The sequence below is a fragment of the Mytilus californianus genome, unplaced genomic scaffold (assembly GCF_021869535.1).
Source record: "Mytilus californianus isolate M0D057914Y unplaced genomic scaffold, xbMytCali1.0.p SCAF_9, whole genome shotgun sequence".
Classification (NCBI taxonomy): domain Eukaryota; kingdom Metazoa; phylum Mollusca; class Bivalvia; order Mytilida; family Mytilidae; genus Mytilus; species Mytilus californianus.
Window position 1 is genome coordinate 71,483,944 of NW_026262745.1, and position 12,810 is coordinate 71,496,753.

General features: G+C 32.7%; 2 protein-coding genes across 3 annotated transcripts in view; one reads left to right on the plus strand and one right to left on the minus strand.

The window, feature by feature from the left end:
* LOC127716599 (malate synthase-like) overlaps window positions 1-5,483 on the minus strand; it is a 61,106-nt gene extending 55,623 nt beyond the window's left edge. The window contains exons 1-2 of one of the 2 annotated variants that reach the window (XR_007989040.1): window positions 5,416-5,475; window positions 1,094-1,240 (exon numbers count right to left, since the gene is read on the minus strand). Coding sequence is in view for 1 of the 2 variants with exons in the window: in XM_052222838.1 (XP_052078798.1) it covers window positions 1,094-1,219 (126 nt within the window). In the remaining variant the exon portion in view is untranslated. Of the gene's footprint in view, window positions 1-1,093; window positions 1,241-5,415 lie in introns of both variants that reach the window. The other variant, XM_052222838.1, reaches the window with a different exon arrangement.
* Window positions 5,484-5,517: 34 nt separating this feature from the next.
* On the plus strand, window positions 5,518-12,140 carry LOC127714825 (NTF2-related export protein 2-like). Its single transcript, XM_052220857.1, has 4 exons — window positions 5,518-5,574; window positions 10,122-10,208; window positions 11,018-11,162; window positions 11,659-12,140. The coding sequence occupies exons 1-4, from the start codon at window positions 5,551-5,553 to the stop codon at window positions 11,814-11,816; spliced, it is 414 nt and encodes a 137-aa protein (XP_052076817.1). The 5' UTR covers window positions 5,518-5,550; the 3' UTR covers window positions 11,817-12,140.
* The last annotated feature ends 670 nt before the right edge of the window (window positions 12,141-12,810 follow it).

Here is a 12,810-nt window from a genome sequence, read left to right on the forward strand (position 1 = left end):
CCGAACAACTATTACATCATTTTGTACGCGTAAAAGTAGTTTTACTTAATATTCCATTTTATTTTATATTCTCAACCAAAAACACATATTGTTAAAACAAATTGCCAATACAAAGACATTTTTGAAAGAATAATGTCATTTTATTTTTTGATACTGACTTCATCAGATCGAATATCAGCTTGCCCTAGCGGGCTCGCTTGATATTCTTGCTGATAAAGTCAGTATCAAAAACAAAAATGCCATTATTCTATATATGTCTTTTGTGTAATTGTATTGTTGGTTTGCTATCTTGTTGCTGTGTACACAACATCTCCTTTTATTCATAGCAAATTTGCAGAAGTATAAATTGAGAGTAAGTAAACCAAAGTAATGATTTTTTTCATTCCTTCAAGAAAATAGGGAATTAACTTCTAAAAATTTAGCTCTATAGCTATGACTACAATTATAATTTTACCAAATATTATATTATTTACCCAATAATATTTCATGTAAAAAAGGATGTAGACCTAGGTTAAAGCATTTTTTTCTAAGGTGAATTATCCATCAAATAAAATAAATATCAAAAATATTTCATTATATGACACAATTTTTCTGTTATGCTTATTAGCTTTTACATGTTAAAATATGATTGATTGTTAGTGTTTAACGACATATTCAGCACTTTTGGCTATATCATGGTGGTCAGTTTTTATGGGATTGCGGAAGCCTGAGTGGCCAGAAAGAATCCCAGACCTTCAGCAGGAACAATCCTAGTCAATTAAGATTGGAGTTGAGAGCACCTTCCACTTACTGGTTCAAACTCACAACCTCAGTGTTGACAGGCTACTAATACAGACGATGAACAACTTAGATCACTTGGCCACAGAGGCCCCTGTTGAAAGATGATAAGTGGGACATGTTTTATGGGAAAACATTACAATAATTTAAACATTGTTAAAGGATCTCTGCTAATCATAAAATTTTGTATCAAAAGTCATACAATAAAGTTGTTATATATCCTGTACCTTTTTATGAAACTTCTTTTAACACATCAGAAAATAGACAAAATGGCATCCGTCTAAATTCTTTCTAATGTGAAGTATGAAAATTTTACCTTCTGAAGTCCACTCTTCAAATGCAGACAATCTTCAGATGAATCAAAACTACAAAGCTTTCTAGTAATACATGGTTGTCTCCCTTTCACCAATAAATGATTCTTTATGATTTTTAGTCTGTCCATTTCTGATTTTCAAACCATGTCCTAATGAAGAAACAGAAAACAAACAATTGTAATATAAAAAAAAAGGAGATGTGGTATAAATTGCCAATAGAACAACTATCCACCAGAGTTCAAATGAAGTGGATGTAAGCAATTATAAGCCACTGCACAGCCTTCGACAATGAGAAAATCCCATACAGTATAGTCGGCTATAAAAGGCCCTGATATGAAAAATTAAAAACAATATAAACAATAATAACTAGCGTCCCAAGTGCCCTTGTGCTTTTTCTATCTTTTTTTTGTTTTCTTTAGTAGATTCCAGTTTTTATGGATCAAATGTTGGAAAAAATTAATTCAGTTTCTAAACATGATAAATGGTGCTATTTTACCTGCTCCAGCAAAATAGCCTCCTGAGTGCTATTTTGCCAGCTCCAGCAAAATAGTGATTTACATAGAGTTTTGCTATTTTGCCGGTCTTATTTCAGATTTTTGTTCAGACTAAATGATATAAATTCTAAGAATCATTTCATTTTTAAGCTTGACATATATGTATAATGGACATTTGGATATCATTAAATGTTAAAGACAGACAATCTTGACCTCTAGATGTCTTTAAATGACTTTCTTGCATTGTTGTGTTGCTGAATAAATTACATACTTGTGCAGTAAAATGAATAATGAATCGAATAGTGTATGATTTTATCTATTTTGAAAATGGATCTATATACCATTTACTTAAAGAGAAACTTGCTGCCACAAGTCTTGGATGGAAATTTCCATGTTTTCTTAATGAAATGAGCTTCGATATCAAACAGATCCAGCAAGTCCTTGAAGAAGACTGTCAGACATTTGAGAAATCTTCAGGGTACAACTTATACAACTTATACAAGTGATTTTGGAATCAACTTTTTTAAGTGATTTGGCATTAAAAAATTGAAAATTTTTACAAAATGAGACACTAGATTTTTTTAAATCACTGAAACAAGTAATTCGAGAAGTAAAAATTTAAACACTTAAGTAAGTGGCTATAACATTTACATCATATTATTCCGACAAGCTTGATCTTTTTATTGGTTAAAAGACAAGGATTCCATTAAAAAAAAACTATATACATGCAAGAATTATCCTTTGCTCGATCAGGCTATTAGTTTCTACAGTTTTTTTTTTAAATATATGCATTAACCATGTGTTATTAAACTGGAAAAATTTGTAGATCAGGAAAAAATGTGAAGTTTATCAGTATAAGTGAAAGGAAGACAAATCAGGTTGCTTTGGTACTATTATACTAAGTTAATATATTATGTCCCAGGGTTACTTAAAATTGTTGACCTTTGTCATGTTTGTCTGATTGTTAGAGTATTTGATGATTATTTGATCACAGAAAAATTCCAAAGGGTACTTTTTAAAGTTTTAGGGCAATACTGAAATTAATATATATACAAGAGAAAGGGATAACTGATCTATGTAGGCAAATTATAGAAAATTATCTTTTAATATAAAAATTAATGAAATCAGCATTTGAAAATCAAAGGAAACACCAAAATCACTTAAATAGGTGATTACTGAAATATTCAAATCACTAAAATAGGTGATATTGAAATCACTTGTTTTTAAGTCATACCCCTGACCAGTGACATATCAGAAGAAGGGACGGACCTCCCTTTTTCTTTGGACAATCAATGCTTTTGAATGGAGACATATGGTTGAAACTCCCCCCCCCCTTTATCCTGGGTTGGAACCGCCCCTGCTAATCATACCTACCAACTTTTCAAAATCTCCATGGAAGATTTTTAAGTGCTCCTCTTATATTATCATAAGTGTTTTTAATCTACTATTAAATTGTGTTAAAATACCCTTTTAACTCATTTGAATGCTTGTTTTGAGGTGTCTAGTTCATATAATAAATAATTTCAAAATTCAGGTCAACTGTAACCAAGACAATCCACAGTCTAATATCAAGGAGACTCATTTGAGGATTTGGTCACAACTAAAGTGTTAAACCTTAATAACCATGCACCATAAACTAGCAGTAATACACAGAAGATGAATTCCACTTAGCATATAATTTATTTCCAAGACTGGAACTTGTCACCAATGCTGTGACTTCCAAACTTATGTCTTTCACAATGATTGTACAATATATATATCAATGTATATAAGAATTAAACAATTAGCTATGGTCAATTATTACATAATGTGTATAAACAAGTTATTATCGAGATAAAGAAAGATAAATAATTAACACAACTCTTTTAGCAATATCTCTAATTTAAGAAGGATAAAGGATTAAGCCCTAAGGTATTATTGTCACTTTGTATGTAATGTCCATTATCAATTAGATATATAAAAACTTATTGTCCAAGTAGATAATATAATATAAAACATAATTAATGATAAATTCTTTGAGTCTCAAACATAGCATTAAAAACCTAAACACAGCTGAAAGTCATTTTAACTCTGTCATACAACACCTATTGTGAGGGAAATTCCAATAAAATGGTGAAGATTGACAGGTCTGAATAAGGGCTCTAAAACCTTCACTTCATGACATATACGGGAGCGTAGCTATAATCCGACACCCCGAAATTCAAACAGTCCAGTAGTCCGACAGTCCCATAGTCTGACAGTCGGTTAGTCCAACAGTCAAATAGTTGGACGGTCCGATAATCCGCCATTCCGTTAATCCGACAGTCCGATGGTCCGACACAAAGCTGTGCTGCTGCAAAGAATATGGATCTTGTCTTCATATACATGATATAAGCTTTTTAGTATACTGTAAAAATGTGAGCAGTGTTTTAAAATTTAAAAAGGTGAATGCATTGTAATGTATGGGATCAAAATTAATTCCTACACTGTTTGAACAATTAATCTAAGATTCCATTCTTGTTCATCATGTAGAAGTTGATAACGAGAATGTCTGTTTACATACATGAACATGCACGTAACGTATTATGTGGTTGAATGTGAAATGTCACATGCATAGGATTTATGCTTCTCATATCTGAGGGGCGTTAGCCCCAAAGATATGAGATGACTACATCAGATTGATTTACATAGAAGTAATCAAATAAAAATTTCATGGGTGTGCTCGTTACTTTCGAGAATGCGAATAATCGCATGAGGGTCATTGACATTCATGAAATGTATTAGTTTTTATATTAGCCCTACACTCAACGGCCAATTGATTCGGTTCTCTGTCTGTTTTTTTTTTACATTGTATCCATTATAGATTAGTACCTTCCCTCCACGATTTTCTGTAATCACCTATGCAGCCATCACTAAAGTGTGTATGGTTTCGAGGTAGAAGCATACAAAGTGCTTCCAAACAAAACTGACACTTGAGTTAACATAAGGGATTAACCATTCGACTTTTGTTTTCACATCAACGACGTCACATGTAAAATCGTACGTTTATGAACATCGCAGATTCCTCTGCCCTTGATACTTCAAGTTTGCTTGAACAGATTTTCATAAATATTGATGAAAAAAATGCCCTCATAATTAATCATTTAACAGGCCTTTAACAGTTTTAGCCCCATTTATCAAAACTCGGTCTAATCCTTTCCACTATCTAAGGGTATTGGCGGATTAATCCGAGGATTGCCAATTGAATTAAGCCTGCTGCATTCATTTCCTGTTCGTATGGGATTAGTGCGGCCCTATTCAAGATGTCGACGTCATATTGACTGATAAGATAATTTTCTGTGAGAAAAAATATACCAATTTACAAATGTAACATGTCTATATAGGCATTTTTGTCAAAGACAAGAAGCAGCACGTCAGATTATTGGGCTTGTAGGATTATAGGACTGTCGGACTTTAGGACTGGCGGATTATGGGACTATCAGATTATAGGATTGTCAGATTATGGGACTGTCAGATTATAGCATGTATAGCTACTATAGGTCTGACCCTCATATATACAGTAACCAATTCATTATAAGTGTTTTGCAAAGTGTCATAATTAAAATTGTTTGGTTTGAATTAATTAATGGAAAATAACTGAATGTGCATGTAAAGGTTGATCAGTGACAGTTCCAAACTTTAGCAATGACCCCCAAGCAATAATTTTGTCTTTGGCCAAATTACTACGAAAAGAAATATGTTCTGCGTGAATGACAGTTTAATGCATGCTGCCAGAACAAGTCAATAAATCATCAGGCTGCAATTTTCATTGTCATTTCGGATAGCATGGGATTTAAAATACACAAATTTACCGATCAAAATGTCAAGGCCCTGTGAAAAAAAATCTCATCTGTTCTCAGCTGGTACCCTACGGCTACGTAACTGGTACACAAAAGACAAAATAATAAATTTAGAGTCAAACACGGAAATTGCACAACAGAGGAGGCATGACATCTTCACTGTCTAATACTGTAATTTCAATTCCTATTGAATTGTAAAGCTGTTATATTTATTTAAATTTATCTTAAAGTTTTTAAACCCTAACTTTATCACTTTCAATATGTCTCAATCATAAAATTGAGAATGGAAATGGGGAATGTGTCAAAGAGACAACAACCCGACCATAGAACAGACAACAGAAGCCTGAGAAGGTCACCAACAGGTCTTCAATGCAGCGAGAAATTCCCGCACCCGGAGGCGTCCTTCAGCTGGCCCCTAAACAAATATATATACTAGTTCAGTGATAATGAACGCCATACTAAACTCCAAATTGTACACAAGAAACTAAAATTAAAAATAATACAAGACTAACAAAGGCTAGAGGCTCCTGACTTGGGACAGGCGCAAAAATGCGGCGGGGTTAAACATGTTTATGAGATCTCAACCCTCCCCCTATACCTCTAGCCAATGTAGAAAAGTAAACGCATAGCAATACGCACATTAAAATTCAGTTCAAGAGAAGTCCGAGTCTGATGTCAGAAGATGTAACCAAAGAAAATAAACAAAATGACAATAATACATAAATAACAACAGACTACTAGCAGTTAACTGACATGCCAGCTCCAGACTTCAATTAAACTGATTGAAAGATTATGTCTTCATCATATGAATATCAGGCACAATCCTTCCCGTTAGGGGTTTAGTATCATACCATCATAACATATATGAGAAGAACATAATTCTATAGTCATGCCAATTACTGGTTTTTAAATAAATGTGTTTAGTGCATGTTTGAGTCATGTTTTGTCTGACAACATTGTGTGCTTCAAATAATTACTCCATTCAGCCTCACGCATTCTACTGTATATGATAATCTAACAAACTATTAATATACAAGTAGGCTGTAAATTCAGAAATTATTGTGAGGTTTTATAAATGCCAATAGTGCAACTATTTGAGTATCGCAATAATAAGAACTCAGCATATTGTAATAATGTAGCTTTTCCTAAAATCGCAATAATTAAACTCGCATTTATGTTCAATTTTGAAAATCGCAATATTCCAATAATAAATGAATGCAGTAGATCTATATCAAGTAACATTGGCTTTCTTTCCATGTACTGGAACAGGGTTTAAACATGTGTTAAGCATGGTCATGATGATAGGGTACAGTTTACTGGTAAGGATCTGTGTTAGTTCAAATGATTATGATATCTTGAAAGGCTATTTTATTTTTTGCAGTGATGCCATAGAATAGCCTTTGAAGACTTCATAATTATTTGGACTAGATCTGTAACCAATACTGGCTTTAATACAGCTAAGGTGAAGTTGCTGTCGATTGATTGGTATCCGGTCGTTCCGGCCCCAAACCGATCCGGCCCCAAGTCAATCCGGCCCAAAGTCGATCCGGCCCAAGTCGATCCGGCCCACGTCGATCCGGCCCCATGTCGATCCGGCCCCATAATAAATGATAAGGAATAAACTATATAGACATTTAATCAGTATAAATGGGATTTGTAAAAAGTATCAATGATGGATGACAACAGGTCAGTAAAGTATGAATATATTGGAGTACCAGTAAGATGAAAGATTTAAAATTTTTAAATGGTTGTGATTGTGTCTGTTTGTATAGCAGCTTCAGCATAATAATATTAAGGTATTTTCCTTGATAACTTTGAATGTCATGGAGATTTTTTAATTATTTAAATCACACTTAGAAGAGATAAATAAATATTTAAAATCCAATAAAACCTGTAAAGTTTAACTCATTATAATGACTTGTTTAATCAAATCATTAGTCTATAATAATTGGTTTGTTTATTCAACTATTGTCTGATGATTGTGAACTAAGGTAATGCAACTTGTAATCACTTAATTCAATCAAATCCTGATTGATTAAAGTTGCGTAATCAACAAGGCCTTTATAGTTTGATCTTTTGTTTGGTGTTATGTCTTATAATAATTATTTGCCGGTATTTTTTTTTCAGGTAACATCAGAGGCTTCTATAACACTTTTTTTTTTTTTTTGTAATATCAAATGTAGTCAATACATTTTTTTTAAAGTTGACAATATTTTGAATAGTTGTGTGTAGATAAAATAAAAACAAGTTATATGAGTATCCATTATTCTTTATTGCAAGATAATAAATAAACAATTACACTGAATGCACATTTTCAGAAAGGATTCGGCAAATCAAACAACGTTTCTCAATTTGAGAAATTTTAAGAACAAAGATTGTATGTATCAGCTTCGAGATCGTCTAGTACCATTGTGTATGTAACTATTTGTTATTACACAGGATGAAAGACTTGAAAAGATCACAGTCAGTTGAAAGAAAATGCTAATTACTGCTGATTAATGTTGATGTCTTTTGATTGTCCTAAATTCTTTTATATACGTTTTTAATATTATTATACCCAATAATTTTGAAAACTTGTAATGAAAACATAATCAACCTAGTTGTCTTATACTCATGTAAAGACAATATTTGTCAAAGGCCTTTTTTTTTTTACCGTACTGCAGTACACATTTTACATTATAATAAAATTCTATAACATTTATGAATTACAATTAATATATATCTTTATTTTTATTCCTTATAAATATATTTTTATTGGGGCCGGATCGACTTTAAATATGGGCCGGATCGACGTTGGGCCGGATCGACGTGGGCCGGATCGACTTGGGCCGGATCGACGTGGGGCCGGATCGACATGAAAGCGATTGATTGATGATTCGTGAGAGCAGATTTAAAGCTGACTATATGCTTGTTGTAAGCACAGCAGTACGTGTCTTCTTAATGGTTCCACTGTCTATAATTTTGGACATGAAGAATGAGTTTGATTGTTGTGTTCAGCAGGAGAGGATAATCTGATACATACATGACATATAGTCAAGGGTATAACTTGAATAAGTTATTAGAGAAAAATAACACATTTGTTTTTGTGGACTAAAAAATCAAAAAACTGTGATAACATATGCATGCTACATGTTTCAAAGGGGCAATATACATCCTTTGTTTTGTTTTGTTAAATTGTTTACAAGTTCTATTAATATTATCATTGTCTTTATGTACACTAAACTTAAGAAGGATATAACAGTACATAGTTTGCCAATCATGCATATATATATATGTTATCACAGATAAATATGCCTGTAATAACTAAGGGGTGTTATTACAGCTTCTCTACATTACTTCAAAGCCTTTGCTCAGACATACATCATGCTTAATCATGTTAATCACAATGTATTTTAATTTATTGTAAGAAATAATGATCAGAGCATGTAATGAGATTCTGTGCAAGATTCCAAGTAATTCCCAAGTGTCTCATATAATAAGTTATTTGCCTGCTGTAATAACTAAGCCTTGTTATTACAGCTTATAGTTTATCCCTTAAAAGCCATGTCTCATTGATTTACCATGGTTGATAAAAAAAATGTATTAATTGAATTGGAAAATTAGTTATCAGGGTTATGTATTAAGTTACTGCGCAAAGTTTCAAGAATTCCCAAGTGCCCACTAAAAATAAAATTATTAACATGATTAATGATAGATTTGACTAATTAACAAACAAATGTTACTGCAGAGTAAACAACTCATGAAAGTATCTGTAATGACATATGTATGTTATTTTTCTCTAATAACTTATTCATGTTATTTAAGTTACACCCTTGACTGTTATACATGTTATAATGTTTTTCTGAGTTTTGCAGAAAACAGATGTACAATGTATGGTCTGCAAATTGTCAAAAAATATTACAAAGAACATCAGAGCTACAGTTTCAGGGCTAGTACAAAGCAGGCTCCATAACATGTTCTCATTCCAATATTTGCATTTGACATTGAACCCCAATCCTGTATCATCATTCATCTCATATTCATGAAATTATAACATTCAGATTAAGGTTTATTGATTAATTTTATTTTAGTATGATATCATCCAGAATATGCATTTAGGTGTGGCAGGTGTGCTCGACTCTAATCTTAATCGACTTGGATTGTTAGTTTTCCTACCAAAGGTCTGTGGGTCTCTCAGGGCACTATGGCTTCCTCCACCCAACTGCCAAAAATAACTGACTGTCATGAAATAGCACAATTGTGCTGAAAATGGCGTCAAACACCAATAAATCAATCAATCAATATGCATTTAATACCTGGAACTCAGCAACTGTACATCTTTAAGATCGGTCTGTCATTTATTGCCCTGGTCCTGTTAATAGCAAATAAAATTCTTTGTATACATTTTGCATTTCAATACCAAACATTGTTTTTATGAATTTTTTATCTGTTTTTCATTAGTGACCATGATGACTATATATTATCTTGAAGTTCTGAGATGGTTTGTTTCTGTTGTTCAAATCTCAATTGACACACACCTGGCAGGTGATTACATGTATCCGAAAGATAGGCATGACTGGACCTTATCATTGCTTTTGCAGTCAGAGGAGATCTGGCCATCATGGAAAAATACCTTGTGAAGTGGATTATTCTTTTTGTGTGTATTAGAATCAGAATTTATGTTAATCTTAATTTACATAATATTATATTTTAATTGTACATGTGATGTATTTGTTTAGGAGTTCAGCACCAAAGTTGATCAAGCAGCAGAAGCAGGGGAGCAGTTCTCCAAACTGTATTATGAGACTACAGACAAGAAAAGACATGTATGTACTGGTAACCTTATATATACATGTACCACATTTAAAAATTCCATTGAAAGTTAATTTATTTGCTTAAAATACCATGTGACTATAGTAAACACAAATTTATTCAGCTTGAAACCAAGCAATATATTCAAGATGCAACAAAAGATCTTATAAACAACTTTGATGCTGAAATACTGGCCAATAGTCATGGAACTCTCTGGGTACTCTGGTTTATTTTAGCCACCATGCTAATGATGATATTGCCAAAGAGTGCTGAAGGTAGGGTTGAACACCAACATTCAATCAATCTGAATAACTGAAGAAGAAAGGAAGAAAGATACTAAAGGGGTAGTCAAACTCATTTGTCCAAAAACAAACTGCATTACCATGGCAAAAAGACAGTACACAAAAACAACATAGAAAACTAAAGACTCAGCAAAAAACAGGAGTGATTTTAGGTGCTCCGGATGAGTCATAACAATTGAATCATAATGACCATATCTGAATGTCCAAATTCCTGATATACCTTGCTTGAAACTGACACAGTTAGCATGACTAAATATCACTGGGTTAAGCAGTTTATGAATTGTACCTTCCTTCATTAGCCTTATTCAAAGATTTGACTGAAGTTTTTTTTTGTAAATATATGATACATGTAATTCAACAAAACATTAAAAAAACGTATGTTTATAGAATTTCAGACAATGCATTGAATAAAGCTTGCAATTAACATGGTTATGATTAGATCTTTAATCATGATCATGTTGATGTTTATCATGTTTGTGTGCTTCTTATTGCTATTGTATAAAAATGTATTTTATTTACAGCTATTACAGAAATTATACCTTGACTCAGCTACTGTTGTATGGAATGGAAATGCTGTAAAGGGTTTGGAAGAGATCATTAAATTCTATGATACAATACCTACCTCGGAACATAATCTTGATTCTCTTGATTGTCAGCCATTAACAGGTTTGTTTTTTGTGCATTAAACCATAGGATTGGAGGAGATACTGTGGATTCGTGTATTAGTTTCTTGTTGCAAAAACAATAAAAAAAAACTCTTTGGTAAAGACAGATATGGTGTATTACTTCATGACAAAAAATTCCTTCACACATTTCATACATTAAAGCTAAAGAACAAAATTCTTTATTGCAGTTCTTCATCTCAGTCACCTAAAACAAATTGCCCACACCCCTCTTCATGTTCTAGAATCAGAATTTGTTGCTAGATCTATAAAGATGTCAACATGGATTATGTTTTATGTTTTAAAGAACACATATGTGAAGTATTATCACCAAGTTACAGAATAATGAGCAGAGAAATCTTAAAGAACTAATACCGTCATACCCTCAAAGCTACACACCAAAATTTGAATTTGAAAAGCGTGGAATTTGAAGACAGTCATTAAAGTCTATTATATGCTTGAAATTATGTAATGAAGCCATTTTTATTGATATATTTTAGATCAGATATCTGGAGGACAGATGACTATTTGTGTTAAAACATTCGGCACAGTGAAATATGACAAGGCAAAACCTAAAATCTTCCATCAAAATTTTATCTTGACTTCAGTTAATAATGTATGGAAGATTGTCAGTGACAGCTTTAGATTTCAGGAATGAACATTGCAGTCAAAAAGTATGGGTGCTCATCAGTGACAACTAAAATTTCTGGAAGATAATGACAATTTGAAATTTCATGCATGAAACGCATATATGTGATTGACAATGGCAGCTAGCATTTCGAGAAGATTGATAAATGTTAATGATGCTTGTATGTCTAAAACTGGGTCAAAGTTCAATGAGTTTATGCTTCTAGGGACCAAAAATATGAAGCCTTTAAAAGATTGTAGGTGAAAGCAATTTGACAGATTGTGAAGACTGAACAATGTATAAATTCAAATCTGTTACATGAATATTGTTTTTATAAAGATAATGAAAAAATTATTGTGTCTTTTTTATTAAACATTCTTTGAAAAAGCGACTGGCGTATAAAGAGCTCATGACGCAGCTCTTTATTTTAGATGCCAAAATCTGTAAATTCAGAAATCATTTAGTTGACTGTACAGTATGGGATTTTTAGACATTTTATCATCTTATAAGTTATATGCAATTCTGAAGTCCAACTGTTGAACTGTGTTTCCAGTGAGGGCGTACAGTCCCTACATTTCTTTTGACTCTCACCCCTCAGCAGTATATACCATATATATTATATTTATGAAATTATCCCCCCATCCCTTATAAAATTCTTGGATCCGCCCTTGAATTCTGTTGAATGCCAATGGTGAGTTACAAGCTATAAAAATAAGATGTGGTATGATTGCCAATGAGACATCTCACCACCAGAGACAAAATGACATAGAAGTAAACAACTATAGGTCACTGTATGGCCTTTAACAATGAGCAAAATCCATGCCGCATAGTCAGCTATAGCCCAGGTCCCTAATGAGATACTAATCATGTTTATAAACATTGATAAAAATCTTCTTCTCTTCTAAAACTACATGCAAAGAAATAAACCTGAATGTTATTAAGCCATCCCTGACAATTACTCATCTGATGATTCCACTGCAAACTTGTGACATCACCTTCATGGTCTTCTGCTTACTCAGGGGTC